The sequence below is a fragment of the Strigops habroptila genome, chromosome 5 (genome assembly GCF_004027225.2).
Source record: "Strigops habroptila isolate Jane chromosome 5, bStrHab1.2.pri, whole genome shotgun sequence".
In the NCBI taxonomy this organism is placed as follows: domain Eukaryota; kingdom Metazoa; phylum Chordata; class Aves; order Psittaciformes; family Psittacidae; genus Strigops; species Strigops habroptila.
In genome coordinates this window covers 52,132,613-52,150,013 of record NC_044281.2, presented here as the reverse complement: position 1 = coordinate 52,150,013, position 17,401 = coordinate 52,132,613, and the positions used below count along the sequence as shown (strand labels likewise).

Sequence of the window (17,401 nt, the reverse complement as noted above, 5' to 3'; positions counted from 1 at the left end):
ATATTTCGCAGAAAAAGCCAAGAGATGTTTTGGCAGATTTGTGGTGACATGAGCTCACTCTGAAAACATAAGACTTCAGAAGACTGAAAATACAATTAGTGGTCCATATATTAGATGATGAGTTTAATTTTTAGACATAGCCAGCAGGAGTATTAAAATTTTTACCTGTCAGTAATATGACCAGAAAAGTCATTCCTTTATTACATCATTTAATGTGATGGCTTTAATGTACTTTAAAGAACAACATCCCTCAGAGTGACCTACTTCTTAGCTGTGAGCCAAATTAAATTGCCTTATTTACATTTGCATCTGGAATCATCACGAATTTTACTAAGGTGACGCATTATGAATGCATTCAGCATAAACTTAAGGCTTTGTAAACCTGGAGACCTGGCTTTTTGCTCTTCTGCATCTCTGTGTGCCTTCCATTGCATTTGACTTCTGTCGAGGCTATGAAAATTGCATTCAGCCTCTCATCAAACGTCACTGGCAACTTGCAGCCTTCTCCTCTGTGCCATTTTTCTGTGGTTTGACAGTAATGTCGATATTGAGACATGGCAATGATTAGATAAATACTCTTTATTTATTAACACACATTCTCAGCAGGATCCTCCATGATTTAAAGCTCCGATGCTGGGAAATCTGCACCTCACTGCAGAGCTGAGCTTTCCCGATGCCCCTGTCCATGGAAGAAGTATTGGCTGAGGTCAAGCGTCTCTGCACCATGGGGCTGGAAAACCATCCGCCTGGGTGCCTGCCTGTGCAGTGTATTCGGAAGGGTGGCACATATCTCCTCCCTTCCCAAGGATTTTAGTAAATCCTTCCAGCCACAGCACATATCTTCCAGTCTCTGGCTGCTCTGCATTCATTTGCAATTGACAGAAACCCCTATTTTCTCCCCAAAAGGAGAGAAGTCCCAGCTTGGTGCCAGACAGCCTCTCATCTTCTTGGAAAAGCAGGGACAACAGTGTCAGATATGTTGGAAATGACGTTTTAGGGCTCCAGAGAAGATCTCTGTCCTCACGGGTCTTATAACTTACCTCAGAAATACAAGTTAGTCAGTGAGATGGGGAGAAAAACTACCTAAACTCACCCCAGTTCTCCCCATCCCAAATCTCTTCAGATCATGAGGAGTGGTCAGGGACAGGGATGGGAACATCTGAAAATAAAAATGTTCGTAAGGGAAAGTATTCCTTTTTAATTAATTGTATCCCTTTTATCCATGACAGTGTAATTGCATTTTGCTTAACTAAGTCTTTTTAATTGGTGCTGGGAGTGAATGATAAGCAAAGCAGTACAATACCTTATTAGCTACGATAGATAGCTATTTTAGGACAGTGTAGGGGTGTTAGTTGTGAGACTTAAAAGCCAGGGCTGAATAGCACTGAGCTGGGTATGTGGGGAGCGAGATGGTGTGGGCATGCAAGCCAGCCTCTACATCACAGACCTGTTTTTGTAGATGCCAGAGGCTTTTTTTGTTGCTCACCAACTATTGTGTGGGAGCTTGTGGCACTCTTCCTGACGCCGTGGAACTTCGTTGGACTGCAGAAATGGACGTGTGGGACACGAGTGCCCCACAAACCTGCTGCCTGGGGTTCCCAGTTCTGGGTTTCAGGCTGCTGCTGTGACTAGTGTCCTGCCCTCACAGCAGCAAAGCTGGGGTGAGCTGAGCAGCTGCCCCTCCTCTGTCCCTACAAGGGGACATTTCTGACATGCTGTTACATCTGGGGTTTTGCCTTAAAAATACTGTTTCTAGCCATTAAGAGTGGAGAAAAAAACCTGTACAACTGTCCAGACTGCCTGGTGGTTTCTCACAAACCATCAGGCACACGAGACTGAACCACAAAGGTGTTTTCCACGCTTATTTTTCCAAATCCCTCTCTGAGAGGACTGGTTGACCACAGCTGGAGCTACTGAAGACTGAGAAACCACCACAACCTGCCTCACACCCTTAGACCAAGCACTCTGCTTTTGGGTTTTAGGTCTTGCTGCGTATGCCATCAGTCTGTTGAACAAAACAAAACACATTTTTGTCCTTCCCTGTGACATAGGTGGGACATAACAGGCACCCTCTGGATGCATCACCGGGACCCTCCTCCTGCGATGCGCAGGAGCCACGGTTCTCCGGGGGAGAAAGCAAAAGGGATGCGCGGTTTGAACTGCTGCCTTCCCAGCGCGGCAGGGGCAGCCTCCCATCCCATCCCACCTCGGCCGGAGGAGCAGCGGGACTCCCTGCGCGGCGGCCGTTGAGCGGGTGGCGGCCCTTGAGCTCCCCTTAGTGTCGGGAAGGAGCATTTTTAATAAATACACATCGTGCGTGAGCTGTGTAGGGAGACCCCGGCAATTCAGCACCGCTCAGTTACTGGGAAGGGACCCGAGGCTCATCACGCCGGTGGCACACTGTTGGGATATGTCCAGCCATTGCCCTTGCTGGGAAACCTTTATATGATACAAGAACTGTCATGAAGATCGTCCGGATCCGGCTGTACCCATGCTAGCTTTATCCAGTGGCTCTAAAAAAAAAATAAAATCTGAGGTTTTGTTTTGGTTTTGGAATTAAATAAGGGCTTTTCTTACCTCTACCAAAACACAACACAGCTGTGGGTATGACAATTTGTATCAAGTGAGAAGCTGCCATGATATCTGTGATTTGAATTAGAAGCATGGAATTTAGTGTGACCTTATGAATCTGCTAAAGCTGGACTTCCAGCTTTTATTCTGGCACCTGGACTTCTGATTCTTGTGGGAAGTGAGTCTGCAGTTTAACAATCTCACAGCTCCACGACTCCTTCAGCTCATCTGCCTCCTAGGGGAACTGGGAAGAATTTCTGCCTGCTTAAATGACATTAGTGACTTCTCTCTGGTTTCACTCTAGTTTGGACAGAAGAGGATGAGATGCAAATTTTGATGCCACCACCAGCATCTTCTGCTGCTTATTCACAGCTGGGCAGTGCTTCTCCAAGAGGATCCATCAGGACTGACATAGTCAGGGAGGGTGAAATCACAGGCACCACGACCTGGCCATAGTGGTCCCCTCCAATGGATGCTATTTCTTGCACGTGGCACACCCTGTACTGGGCTCAGTTCTTCTCTTGCTGCTCAGACATGCTCTGCTTTAGCAGGCAGAAATGTTTGTGTTTCTAATTCTTGTGTGAGCTTTTTGCCCACAGCTCTCCTCCCATCTGGCTGGACTTCCATCTCCGGAGCAGGCATACAGAGTTGTTTTATGAAGGCAAAGTTTGTTTTCAAGCCAAGATCCGGCTTTGCCAGCATGGTAATATTAAGACAGGTCCTGGTCCTGAGCCCCCTGATTCCCTTCCCAGGCCAGGATGAACTGTACTGGTACAGACACTTCTGTAATGGTTCCTGCATCCAGCTCAGTGGAGTGGGCTATGGCAATGCTGCCAGGCAGCTGCATGTTTTGGCCTGTTCCCCTTTAGCAGTGGCATTTCCTGCCCCTGCAGCCATCGCCTCACTGTGTGCCTGCCTGAGCCACCTTGAGCACTTCCCCCGGGCTGTGCTGCAGCATGGCCGTGGTGCCACTGAGCTTAAACACAGGCACTCTCTCCATTGCCCACATCCTGCTTCCTCCTTTAGTCCCTGCAATATAAATGACATGTTGTATACCTGGCACTGAGCTCTTCACTGTTGGCATGGGCTCTCCCAGACTGTCAGGAAAATCCCTCTGATTCTGAAGTTTGCAGATTTTTACATCAGCACTGCAAGGTGAAGACATGGCAGGGGACTAGGTTAAGCACTTCATTCTCTGCTTCATGGCCACACTGCTGGACAGTAGCTTGGTTTGAACCTGTTCCTGCTGTGCTTAGGGGCAGATGGGCTGGTCTGTGGTGTCCTTTGCCCTGGGCAGGTAGATATAACCCCTATGTCTTGTCCTTAATCCTGGCATGATTACTATTTTCTGGATGCCCATTCTCCAAAAAGGAGATTTATGGGAATTTTTCCGGCCAAAGGGTCGTGATTTGGAACATGGTGACTTTCCCTTGAGTGGAAGTTTTGCCTGATGAAAAAATCAAATATCTCAACATTTACCCTGAAAAATGGTGAAGAATGTACCCTGTTAGAGAGGAACATGAGAAAATGGGAGTGTTAGCACCACATGCTGATGTATCAAGACAAGAATGCAGCTTATAAATCCTTTATTTCCTAACAGTGCAAACATTTTATTTACACACTGCCACAAAAAGAAAGATGAAGCAAATCCATGCAGGCTCAGCACTGTTCGTGGGAGCCCTACAGAAAGCTGTATTAGCCCAAGTGCTGGTACTCAGCATGCCGTTAGTGCTGCTGGGGCTCCCTACCAGAACAGAAAGCTTTTGTCTCTTCTTGTGCAGATGAGCCACTGTTTTCATATTTCCACCAGCTATGAAATATCAGGAGTACCAGGGTTTGTGGCAAGTACTCCTTGCCTCTTCTAAAGGAATGGTAAGCATCTCTCTTCATTTTCCTGCTGTCAAGGGCAGCAGGCTAGTGGGTAGTGGAAAACTCTTCGGATTTTCCAGACTTCTTTCCTGAGGCCTGAGACCCCATAAAAACCATTTCCTATGGTTCAAAATCGTGATGAGCTTTGTTGCAGACTGCATTGTTGCACTAAAAACATGTTTCAAAGCTGTGTAGGGAAATGCTATGATGGCTAACATTAAGGTGGAGATGTGGAGTCGCTTACACGTATTTCCAATGTTTTAAATCAAATGTCCACAAGGAGGTTGTTGTGAAGTGCCCTGCTACATGTATACAGGCTGCTTGTCACCTGCCAAATGCCCTGTGCTGGTGGAAAAGGGTAAGACTCAAGAAAAAAATCTTTAGGAAAGAGAAGCTCTTCAGCTATCATCTCAGACACATATAACACTTTCAGTTAAGGTAGAAGCCCTCAGTTTAAGGTCCATATTTTCACTCTGGAAGTTTAATTAGCTGATACTTTCTCATTATCGCTTTTATTCATCCTTCTTTTGCTTTACTGAAGCATCTAATTTCTAAAGGTATGAAATGCTTAGCTTTATGCACCGAATAAGGTAAAGGGTATTGCTTCGGGATACAGGTTAGGAAACAGTGACAGAGAAGGCCTTGGGGACTTGGCCAAGGTCAAAAACAAGGTCTGTGATAAACCGGGATAGTATGGCACTTAGATCCCAGGCACTTATTTTTGCATTTTAACCCGTGATCAGCATAGTTTCTGGAGAACATTTATATTTCCATGCCAGAAAGATCATCCGATGATTTCTGAGCATCTGCTTTCTTGGATGTATGAACTTCACTGGGGGTTTTAGTCTTAGATTCACAACTGTACTGTGATGACAATGGACTAGCCAGCTCAGCTGCAGTAACTGCCTGTTTCTACACACTGATCCTGTTCTCTCTTACTGCACTAAGCTGAAGTGTACCATCTCTCCTCCTCTGTGGACTCAGAGGTCACATGTGTGAGCTACTGCAGATGAGCTGCCGTTAGGTAACTGGAAAAGCTGTGAACTGGCTCACGTGCCAGAGCTCTGGTTATTTTGTGACAGCTGGGATGTTTCAGGTTACCTATGGGTCTTGAAACCATTATCGGTTTATGGAAAATTCAACTTTCTCTGTCAATATTACTATGACCTAGTAAAGAGACCATAAGCACAGCCTGACAAAATCTGGTTCGTGTTATGAAGAAAAGCCCCATAGAGAGCAGAGGCAGGCAGTGGCTCCCAGGGAAGCCTCTCTGTCCCATCAAATGCACTCCAGCCCAGCGTCCTCATTGTGCGAGCAGTTGTTCACACCCCAGTTTGGCTTTTGACAGTCGAAAATTGAACGTTCGTTCCCACTGCAATTCACATCATCAAGCCAAATTTGTCCAGAGCCTTTGGAAGATGAATTAAACAAAAAAACAAACAAACTGTTGGACGAAAGAAAGAAGAATATGGGTTGTTTTTTTTTTTTCTAAAGAAACCCCTGTGAATAGCAGGTGTGGGTTGGGTTGCACAGCTGGCTTGCTGGAAATCAAGCGTTTGGGCACAGTTCAAGCAACACTGGACATGCATCTCCCCCATACTAAGGGAAATGAGCTTCCCCTTTCAGGAGATCTTCTTTGCTCTCCTGCTGCTCATGTAGAGGACCTTGCTATGGTGCTTTCTGTGTGTGCATAATCTCCCATGTCAGGCCTGGGGAGGTGAAAGGCTGTTGTGGACTTACCTGCTGTGGCTGTGAAGGCAGAGATGGCACGGGTGTATCCCAGCATTCGGCAGACCACAGTGGCATCTTGGGTGCTCCAGCCATCGTCACATATTGTTCCCCAGGACCCTTCGTGAAAGATTTCCACACGGCCTCTCCTGCCCCCTCCTGCGATTCGTACAGAAGTACTCAAGCTGCCTGACAGTTCAGAGAAGAAGAAAATAACTCTACTGGTCATATACACATGAAGAAAAAAGCATACTGAAAGATAGCAGGAGTGACTGCCCAAACTGGACAAATGTTCCCATCTCCACGGCTGTAGCCCGGGTGGGACCAGAAGGTACTGGTAACTCAAATCCAAACAATTCAAAGCCCTCTCCTGGATCTAGAGACACCAGGCTACAGCTCAAAGCTAGGACCTCTTGGTTCTGGTAGCTGTGCTGCAGGTTAACCAGTGTGTGCAGGGGTCAAGTTGGTCCTGATTTCAGATAGCTTCAATGCCAGAGGGCAAGTAGAGAAGAAATAAAAGTCCAGTACCTTCTCCTTTTTCACCTTTGCTCCCTTTCGTTCCTGGTGAACCTGTTCCAAATTAAAAAAAGCAAATATTTGACAGCTGTTCAGGGGAAAATTCAGTTATTAGCTTTTTCTGAATAATTGGGTGAGTCAAAGATATAAAGGCTCTGTCCTCTCGTAGAATGCACCTGCTGAAGTGACTAAGAGAATGTAAAAGAAACATGGCAAGAAAACTAGTATGCCATACAGCAAAGTCTTATTAACATAAGACCCAAGAAAAGGACCACTTGCAAAATCCCATTCACTCACTCATGGGAAAAGTATCTTATTCCCACTACTACCTGCAAGATTACATCTCTGATAGCCTTTGGGCTTTCCAGAAGCAGGTATGGTATCTCCCAGAATACTTGAAGGAAGATTTACATCATGGGATTTGCTTTCCAGATACTGGCACTGGGCAGCAGAAAGCCACTCCCAATAGTCCTCCACATTTATGTGTATCATCCTGGTCTTGAGAGCAGGAGTGTTTGGAAAAAACCCCAATGAGCTCTTCCACCAGAAACTACCTCCACAAAGCACACATTGCTGTCTCCTTCTGGGGACCAGGAGAGGACACCCATGTAGAGGGCAGCCCCTACCCTGGGATCACCCTAGTTACACTTTTATCCTGCTCCAGAGGCAAAGCTCCACAAGAGGAGTGCATGAAGGAACCCCACATAGGCTCTGGTTTATTTTCTTTTTGAGGACCGTTGTACTCTTCTATGTGAGCAATTAAAAGTAAAACCATCTGGAACACTGGTTGCTTCCCATAGTCTATTGTAAGTACTGTTTGGGGATTTTTATTACTACAGGTCTTACAGTTTTTGGAATCATTCTGTGATCAGAAGGGAGGGGGGTAAGCATGGGGAGTAGCTGCAGTGTTGGCCCATTTGCACTATTTTTGTGTCCTACAATTAGTGAGGCATAGTTAAATAGCACTGGTGTTTCCAATTCAGTGTTCCTGACTGCCATGTTTATGTGGGATTTATCCCAGCAGTTTGGTATACTGCAGGATGTCTTTGTACCAAGCAAACAGAAAGATGGTTTGTTCCAGTTTTCTGTGAAATCAGGGGTTTGAGGAAATCTAATGTATCTGCTTACTTGCATGTCTTTAACACACCTCCCAAGACAAAATGTGACACTCCACAAATTCATCTTCTGGGAAGATTGATCTGTCATTTGAGTTCCTCCAAATGAGCTTTGTTAACATGCTTGTGCCAGTCTGTGATGGACAGCCCCAAACCCAAATGCACCATCAGCTCCACAGACCCCATGGCAAACAGACTTACCAGGCAATCCACGGTCTCCCTTGGCTCCTTTTACCCCCGGTTCTCCTTTTGGACCCTGACTGCCATAATCACCCTTGCTTCCTTTTTGACCAGGTAAGCCTGGGCTGCCTGGGTGGAAAGCAAGAAAGTCATTGCCTTTGTCCCTTCCCAAGGAAAGAACTTGACAAGCATTTCAAGTTGGCGCAGAGAAGTGGAATGTGGCATTTAAAGTGCTTTGCATCACCAGACTAAGTCATGTTGTCGAACAAGGTTTTACCTGGTGGGCCCTGGTGTCCCTTTGTTCCCTTTTGCCCTGGAAGACCTAAGATCATCAAAACAAACAATAATATTATAAGACAGATGTTTATACATTTATAAAAGTGTATGCAAACTAGTATTTATAATGGATTTCAACTCGTCTAGTTCAGCTACCTACACCTTAGACGTCTATTTCTGAAGTGGGTGGCTTATTTCCCATTATACTCAGTGGGGACCTCATCAATCAACAAAATACAGGCAATGGAGAATCATTTTCTCCTGAAGTCGATCAACTTCTGGTCATTTATAGATCCTAAGCTCCACTGATGGGATAGAGACCATTCCTCCAGGTGGGCCTTCAATGACCGCATAGAGAGCCTAGATGTGTACATTTAAGTGCATCAGACATATGCAAGCACATAAAGCTGGGCCAGGTGGCTCCCATCCCTATCATCCAGGTATCAATGAAAGTAGAAGGGTGCAGCACTTGGACCTTTGTCACCTCCTGATGGAGATGAGAGGTTGTGTGCACTACATAAATTCAGGGTTAAAATGGTTGATTCAAGAGAAATAGACGGGAACAGGCTTGTACTGCAAAATGTCACCCTATCATTTGGGTGCCTGGGACAGAAAGGTGACCTTTGTAAGATGGAAGGTCAAATAAAAGTCCTGTGTTATGTGCTCTAAGTTAGCCTCCGAAGATATGTCTTCCTGCAATGCTACAGAGGAGGCCAGGACAAACCCTTGCTGTCTTCCTATGCTCAAGAGCCCACCCGCATCAGCTTTACAGCCAGTAAAATTTGTCTTTAGCTCCAGGGTAGGGAGGTTGTTGTTTGGTTCATCTTAAATTGCTGCTTTGTGTGTTTTCTGTTTACACAAAAATGTAGGCAACATCACCTCCTCGTGCGTGTTACAGATGGTAGAAACAACCCCTCAGTGAATAGCTAACACCCAAGCAGTCTGGCAGAGGCCCAGGCCCAACATGGCACCCTGGGATGTGTTGAGGCTCCAAGAACAGGGCTCAACAAATCTCCTGCTGTTGCGGACCCCTTTCCAATGTCTGCATGATGCATGCTGTTGACCCTGAACATCTTTTATTTTCCTTTACCTGATTCTCCTTTGTCTCCCTTTTCACCTCTGAGTCCTGCAATGCCTGGTATTCCTGAAATTAAAAGAAAATCAGTAAGGGTGAAGCCATCACACAAGGTGAGACCAGAGTAGTTGCTTAGTGAGTTACAGCTTTGAGTAGTGTTGTACCTGGCCTACCACTGGGCCCCAGGTCCCCCTTCTCCCCTTTCTGACCAGGTCTGCCTTCGATGCCAGGAATTCCCTGAGGTCCACGTGGTCCGGTTACACCTTGAGGTTGAGCAGAAGCAGCACATGTGAAATGCAACACAACATATGAAAGTGAGAAAAAGAAAGATAGTTCAATCACCAACCCCTGCACTATGCAGATTGAGTTGACCCTATGAAGGCAAAATAGTCACTGAGTTTCTCAGAATTGCAATCCTTCCCTGGCAGCACTAATCTCAGTGGTGCAGTGAGTGTTGATCTGGAGTGAAAGGCTGTCCTTGCAGACTGTCAGCCTTGAGAAGCACAAGTGCTGTCCTAAAAGAGCAGCCACTTTCTGTCCTTGTGTGTGCACACGTCAGGAAGGAGGACATGGCCCTCCATGGTACAGGACCCTTCTTTCCAGCTCATTCTCCTGCATAGTAAGCAGGGTCCAAATGAGACAGCCAAGGCTGTGGCATGAGTTTACACAACACTGGAATGTTCTTTTAATCTAATCATCATCTTCTTTCACCCATGTTGGGATCTAGCATTGTCATGAAACATCATCTAAAAAAAGCTCAGTATCATATTTCTAGAGGAAACTGCATGTTCTGTACTGCTTACCTGCCTCTCCTTTCTGCCCAGGACGTCCAGGCTCCCCCGTGCTACCTGTAACAACATCCTAGCATCAGTGCTAATGAGGCTTAGCCATATGTTTCAGGTAGGGCAGCCCTGCACCACGGCATATGTGCTGTGTCCTCTGCACTTACCATTGAAACCTGGCAGTCCTGGGACTCCCTGCTGTCCCTGAGGACCCATTGGTCCCTGGGGCCCGGGGTCCCCCTTCTGGCCCATTTCACCTTTCTGTCCTTGGGGACCTATCAAACAGCACAGCCGACATGTATAAATTAAAAAAACCAAACCAAAACGAAACAAACCAAAAACTTTTTCATTCACCTCTGCAGCCAGTGGAGCACCTCTGTGTAGCTGCAGCAGTAGCAGAGTTTGGCCTCACACCTGCATGTACTTGAGTGACATTCCCATAAAGCTGTATGAGGACAGGGCTGGATGGCACCTCAATAGTCTGCCTAAGCCACCTCCAGCTCTGCCAGACTGTCTGGCCAGATGTTTGTCTGACCTGCTGTTAACGACTTGCAGTGGTGCCATGACACTTCCCCTGTCTATTCCCCAAACTATCCCTATCACTAGAATGTTTTCTTCTCTAAATACCCCTTATTGCAGTCTGAACCCTTCCTTTCTCCTAGCCAAAATGGAGATGGAGGACAGTGTATTCCACTCCTATGCTTCCAGGGAATTGCTACATCTCCCCTTAGCCTTCTCTTCTCTGAACAAGCTGATCAGCATGATCCCAAAGAACCGAATTACTTGAAAGTGCCTCATTTAAAGACTGACATATTCATCTTTCTGCTCCAGAATGATCCCATAGTCCTCACCTTTTGATATTCCTACTTTCGCTTTTCTCTTCTGGAGCAACTTGTGTTAATAAGTGCACTGGAGCATGTGTGATCTGATGGAAGATCTGAGGAAGCTCTAATCACCCTGTCCAACTGTCTTCCATGGTCTGCACCACACGCATCTGCTTTCTTTTGCTATCCTGCTTTCAGCTGCTGCCCATGTGAGATCACTGAATAACAGTATCCCGAAGATGCCAACTAATGCATGTTGTAGAGGGGAAACACTATGTATAACTCTTCTACTTAAGGTGTATAAAAGTCAGGCTTATATAAGACACAAAGTTCTCAGAAATAGGTTTTACTAAAGTGAGGACTAACATCCACATGCTTATGCATACAAATTACATTGTATTCTTTTATATCATGAAAATCCTATTGCAAACATCTCTGCTTTAATGTGAAATAGGCTGATAATTGAATACTTGTGGCTTTCATTAGATAAATGTCACTCTACAAAGAGACTTCCATTGTACAGAGTCAACAATTTTCATGCTTCCTTCCCCCAGTCCTCCTCTGGGAGCTTTGCTGAAGTTTCAATACAAAATGAAATCCCTTCAGATCAGGTTCCTGTGTCCTGTTCATCCAGCTCCCTCGTTGACTGGCAGGCCATGCTCAGGGCTGCCTGGATTTTTATGAAATACTGACTATTATTAAGTCACCTATTAAGTATGAAGTCACCTATTAAGACTTCTGGTGTTGTAAGTAGAATGAGTTTAAACAGGAACACACAGGAGAATCTTAAAAATTTTGCAGTAGTGAAGAAGTCTTACCTGTGAGACCCATCTCTCCTTTTTCTCCTCCCACTCCTGGTCCACCACGTGGGCCAGGAGTACCAGGATCTCCTTTGCTCCCCTTCTCACCCTTCAGTCCAGGTAAGCCTGTGAGGACAACACCACTTTTTTAATGCTTCATCAGGTGTTGTACCTACTGAGTGCCAGAAGCATGCCACGTGGCTCAGCTGCAGGCATGACCCAAACTCTGGTCTCTGTGTACTTGAGAATGACGCTGGTGGCAGTGGGGAACTGGTCCACCATGACCAGTACACATTGATCTTCAAAATAAGATTTTTTTCAGCTAAGTTTTGCTTTTGACCATGTTAGTTTTACATAGGCTTATTTCTTTCAACTCCAATGACATTCCTATTGACTTAAACCTTGACTGAGGACAAGATTGCACATAAAATCATCCATAAAGCCACTTTATGTTCATCCACAGAAGTAATTCAGGTGTCAGAAAAGCCTTACCTTGGAATCCTTGTTCTCCCTTTGTTCCTGGTGGTCCCTGTGGCCCTGAGAAGTAAAATGCATATATCAGCTGACACACATCATCTATTCACAGTAATGGCTAAGAAGACATGAATTTTTTAATCATCTGTGCACACTGCTTCAGTCACCACTGAGGCCAATCTTCAGCTGGCAGGGACCAGCACAACCTCTTGAATAAAGTCCGTAGATCTTGGTTGAGTGTATGGCTGGGCAGGGGCCAGCTGTCCTCCAGCCAAGCCCAGCTCGTGGGGACCTTTGGGGAGATCTTTCCTGAAAATCACTGAACTATTGGGCTCTGATGTATAGTAATGGTGCTTGGCGGAAGGTGCTGGTTCAGTGTTGTAAGTACAGCCAGAAAGATATGAAAACATGATTTTTAAAAATTGTATTAGTTTTTTCTTTTTTCTTTTTTTTTTTTTGGGAAAGCTCATCAGTGTAGCCAAGAACAAGCGATGGATGAGATACAGACCTGACCTAACAAGGGTTGCATCTTAGATCACCATCATCTGATCATTAGATTATTATCATCTAATCATAGAAACTATTGCCTAGTCCAACTTCTGCTCAAAGTGGAGCCAATATTAGATTAGGATTTGTGGCATCCTCACAGTCTGAAGATATTTATCTCCTGCAGCAAGTGTAGTTCTATCCAAAGCCCCCAGGTGCCCAGGGCAGCAGGGTGTGTGTGGCTGTGCAGGGGAGCACTTGCACCCAGCTCATTCCTAAGTCTGTGTGGTCATTTCCTCTGGGACAGAGTAGGCAAGGTCCCAAATCTGCCACTGTTACACACACCATTTAGCTGTGGCCCTGCAGAGCAGGGATTAGGGATGTCTCCTTGAGCTGTCCTGGAGTGAGCTGGAGAGCAGGACTTGCTATATCTGGAACAAAAAGCCCAGTTATCCTCTGGTTGTGGAATGCACATAACCCCCTCACTGGTCCTCTCTTGTCTCACGTGGATATTTGAAATGATTATTGCAGATAACCCCTGAGCTTTTCTGGTGGGATAGCAGTGAGGAGGCAGAGCCAGAATTGTTCTTCTCTGGTGGTCACCAACCTCTGTCGCAGTGCTTGGGCAAGCTGGGCTCCTGGGGGATCCCTCAGAGTTGCAACAGATCTCCTTATGGCCAGGGCACTGGGTGCCTGTACATTGGGTAGGATATGGGTCTAGAGACTGAAAGCCCTAACACCCACTTCAGGTCTCTTAGGGGAAAAAAAGAGAAGGAGGAAAAGTTCCTTATGGCTCATTTACAAACATACCTGGTGGACCAGGGTATCCTTGACGTCCAGGAGGCCCTGAAATGAATATTAAATGGATCTCTTTCAGTAGTCATCACTCAGTGAGAAACATACCAGTATGGAGTTGCTAGGCTTGATGTCTGGGCTGAAGACACCACCCTTTCAGAGGGCACCCAGAGCCCAGGTCTACAAGTTTCAGGAGGGGAGAGCAGCCCAGCGCTGCATGTGCAGCTGCAGCAGAATCCAGGGTAGCTGCATAAGGCTGTGCTCCAGCTTCCCCACGTGTGTTCAGATCCCCATCCAAGGCATCTGAAGCCACTGTCCAGCCCTGGGCACTGGGATATCACTAACTGATAGGAAGACCAAATCTTGCCCTAGTTACTTGTTCATCTGAACTAGGTTTTTGGCCTGGCTTTTCCAGTAGTGCAGAGGAATCAGCTTTCCCCACTGTACAGCCAGCATGGAGAAATGGAGCCATACCTGCAACCAGGGTGATGTTATTCAACATCATCATCAGGTTTGCATTGCTGCTTTTAATTATAGTGATTTCCTCTTCCATGCTTCTCCTCCAGTCTTCTCCTTCATGTCCCATAAGCTTCTCTCTAGAGTTTCTCTCCAAAAGCAGTTTGCTGGCAAGGGAGCTTTCCAGAATCTCTTCTGTATAGGAGGTATTTCTTTCTTGAAATTTCAGTATCTCTCTCTGCATCTTAAAAACTGAGGAAACAAAAGGCCCATGTGGTGCGTATTTCCTGCCCGATCTGGTTAGGAAATGCCTGTTCTGCAGAGCAGCTCCTTGGCACCCTTGGAGGATACCTGAGATTAAATACCATCACTCTTTCAGCTGGGGAGGTGGTTTTCATGAGCCGGTGCTTGCTGCAGATAGGAGTGCAGTCAGGAGTGCTTTTGCAAATGCACATATATGGGGTGGGGGAATGTTTTCCTGCAGTGACTGCTTTGACTTGCGGTGTGCAGAGGAGCATCCGTGCTCCCTCAGAGGTTTCCTATCTATGTGCTCATCCCCACTTGCCCATACCCCCTGAGAGCACCCAGCAAAGCTGTCTTTTGATGTCAAGCTTGCAGTAAGGTTGCAGCCTTACCTTTGTATGCCAGCAGCCCCTGGCCGACCATAAGCAGCAGCAGGTAAATGCCGAGGACTGCCCAGGCACAGCATGTAGATGGCTTTCTTTGGCTCCGAGGCTCTAAAACCCAAGAGAAGTAGGGTAGACATCCTCTCACATCTCTCCTGATACAAACTCTGTGCTCTTCCAGCTATTTAAGACTTGGCCAGAATAAATTAGCAGTGCTTTCCAGCAACAGGGAGCAGCAAGGTCCCTCTGCAAGGCTGCCATGTCCTGCAGGCTGCCTTCCTGTCACCCAGGTTTTGCACTGCAATTCACTTGGCCATCTTTTTGTTAGCCAATTTAATCAGCTCACTTCCATCAAGACTTAACCCAGTCTATAACAGTATGAGGTAGCTCTCCCATTTCTGCACCAATAAACTCTGTTTCCATTGCTTTTATATATCCCAAGCTGCCATTCAAAGAGGGTTGGTTGCTCAAAGCACATGCCCCTCCATCAAGAGCGACACATACATGCAATTGCAGTGGCAAATCATGTATGCATTGAAACAAATGAAAAATCAATAATAAATTGAACTACAGAACAAATGAAAACAAGCTGTAACATTTTAAACAAATTGTCACCAGCAAGCGTAAAAGAAATAAACCACTTTGTTGAATTTTGGATTTTAGGGAGAAAAAAAATTCAGAAATATTTATACTTACTTCACACATTCACTAAGTCGCCTTTAATTGAATTTTTTCAAAGTAAAGTAATCAGGACTTTAAAGTCTTGGTTTTGAATAAGTACAATGATTAAATTAGTTTTACAATAGAATGGTTTAGTCAGCAATGAAATATTTATATTCAGCTAAAAATTCATAAACTTACTTACATTTTTCTATTTGATCTGGTGATTTCAGTATCTTAACTATTAAGACATGAAAGTTTTATTCAGTGAAATTAAGCATTTTCTAAAACAGGAAAAGAACTAATTTTTTGTGATTCTCAGCATCAGCTTTTAGCTAGATAGGACATTTTCAGATGCTTCTCTTTTTAAATGGCAGTTAATTTACTAGCAATATCATTATAAAACCAATTTAGTATGCACTACAAATATAGTATTTTGTTTTTATGTACTGCTTTTTAATAGACCAGATAAAATCCATATCAATCCATTTAATAAAAAGAATCCTTACCACTTATCTGAAAGGTTGTAGTAGCAGCTGAAGCAAACCCAATCTTGTCTGAAATACTGAAAGTGTTCATATCACTCGAATTTCCATCTTCCCCATATCTGTCTTTAATCTTCATGCCGGATTTGTTGTGGCTAACTTAAAGCCTTGTCAGATTATGGACAATAAATAACTGAAGGGACTACCTATCTGCCTCCTGATTTGATATGTTTTCTGATATGCTTTTCCTATCTGCTCAGTTTTTATAGACTTGTGAGAACTCTGATGTGGTAATTTGAACAGTTCCTCAAAAAATCCCACAGCTAAGATGTTCAGCTGATTTTGTGTGCTCACTTGGGGACACCATGTTCATGGAGCCTTGGGTAGGATCCTGAAAGATGTTCAGCCCTGAGTTATTCAACATCTGTGCAGTTTGATGGGGTTGGCCATGAGGTGGTCATTTTGCTTCTAACATAAGTAAACATCCTTACGAAGCCAAGAAGATCCCAGGTTTAATATTAGCTTGGAGATCCATCCCCTGGGAAGGGAGGTACAGCACTGCATGGAAGTGAAATCACAGTAAATTGCACCAAGATGACACTTTAGTGATGGTACGTAACTGTAGGGCAGGGAGGGAAAGAATCAGGAGGAATTGTGAAGATGAGCAAATGATGGTGGGATGGGGGCGCTGAAGCTCAAATGGGTTTGGGATATAATGGAGCAGACACCTGCAGCCTGCTTGCCAAAGCTCTCTTTAGGAATCTGCTTCCTCTCTGACCGATTTTCCACACCCTCAGACATATATCCTACCACCTCATCACTTCTTTGCTCACGTCCTATAAAACTTACCCCTGCAGACCTTGCTGTGGCATTTGACATTTTGGAGCCTCCAGTTGTGCCAGGGTTGATTTTGATTTTGCAAAGCGAAATGACTCACCCAAGCTCGCAGGTGAAAGCCTTTGGTAGGCAGTGGGCAGAGCCCTTTGTATCCATGATGCCACTGCCACATGCTGCCCTCCCAGAGGCTCAGGACAGTCCCCATCACACGGCCTGCTCCCGGGCTGTGGGTCTGTGCTCATCTGTGTGGCTGCTGGGTCCTCACCTCTTTGCATGGCCATAGAGGAAAGTGTGGCGTAAGCTTCAGATAGAAGTGAGCTGGAAATCCACACCCTGACAGCCCAGCACAGAATGAAGCCTTCTGTTCTGCACCTATCTCTTAAAGGCTTACATCAAAAATATGTGGGGATTTTTAAATCCACTTTTGTGTTCTCCTTTCAAATGCGCTTGTGCAGCTGTGACCTGGTTTGGCACCAGCAGGGAGGAAGAGGAATACTCCATTATCATACATTCTGCCACACACTGAGTAGGAATTTGGATAATTTACTTTATTGTGAGGAGCTCAGATACCCCCTTGAATTAGGGTGGCCTGAGAGATTACCACTGATCAGCTGAGCCATAGTAACTACCTGTACGTCCTCCCAACTGGGGTAAGGGCTCGTATTCAGCCCATTTCTGATGGTTTGCGTGGTTCAGCTGACTATTCTGTGTGAGCCTGAAGCCATCTACTCTTTCTGGTTCAGGTAACGAGCTGGGCATGACTGTACTTGTGTTGGCAAGTGGATGTTTAGGGATGGATGTGATTCAGGTGCACACAGGGAGCAGATTTACAGCTGAGAGGCTTTT

The 17,401-nt window shown here is 45.4% G+C and overlaps 1 protein-coding gene across 1 annotated transcript; it reads right to left on the bottom strand.

Moving 5' to 3' along the window:
* Positions 1 to 4,142: 4,142 nt before the first annotated feature.
* On the bottom strand, positions 4,143 to 15,939 carry MARCO (macrophage receptor with collagenous structure). Its single transcript, XM_030488551.1, has 15 exons — positions 15,743 to 15,939; positions 14,583 to 14,684; positions 13,966 to 14,199; positions 13,507 to 13,542; positions 12,229 to 12,273; positions 11,755 to 11,862; positions 10,280 to 10,387; positions 10,134 to 10,178; positions 9,495 to 9,593; positions 9,346 to 9,399; positions 8,257 to 8,301; positions 8,001 to 8,108; positions 6,697 to 6,738; positions 6,181 to 6,357; positions 4,143 to 5,849 (listed from the first exon to the last, which is right to left on the bottom strand). The coding sequence occupies exons 1-15, from the start codon at positions 15,855 to 15,857 to the stop codon at positions 5,719 to 5,721; spliced, it is 1,449 nt and encodes a 482-aa protein (XP_030344411.1). The 5' UTR covers positions 15,858 to 15,939; the 3' UTR covers positions 4,143 to 5,718.
* Positions 15,940 to 17,401: the final 1,462 nt, after the last annotated feature.

Excerpts from the sequence above, each read along its gene's own strand:
- MARCO (XM_030488551.1), bottom strand. The coding sequence starts at position 15,857 with ATGAAGATTAAAGACAGATATGGGGAAGATGGAAATTCGAGTGATATG. Across the intron at positions 9,400-9,494 it reads GGGGCCCAGTGGTAGGCCAG|GAATACCAGGCATTGCAGGA; the intron begins GTACAACACTAC and ends TTTTAATTTCAG. Across the intron at positions 6,739-8,000 it reads GGGAGACCGTGGATTGCCTG|GTTCACCAGGAACGAAAGGG; the intron begins GTAAGTCTGTTT and ends AATTTGGAACAG.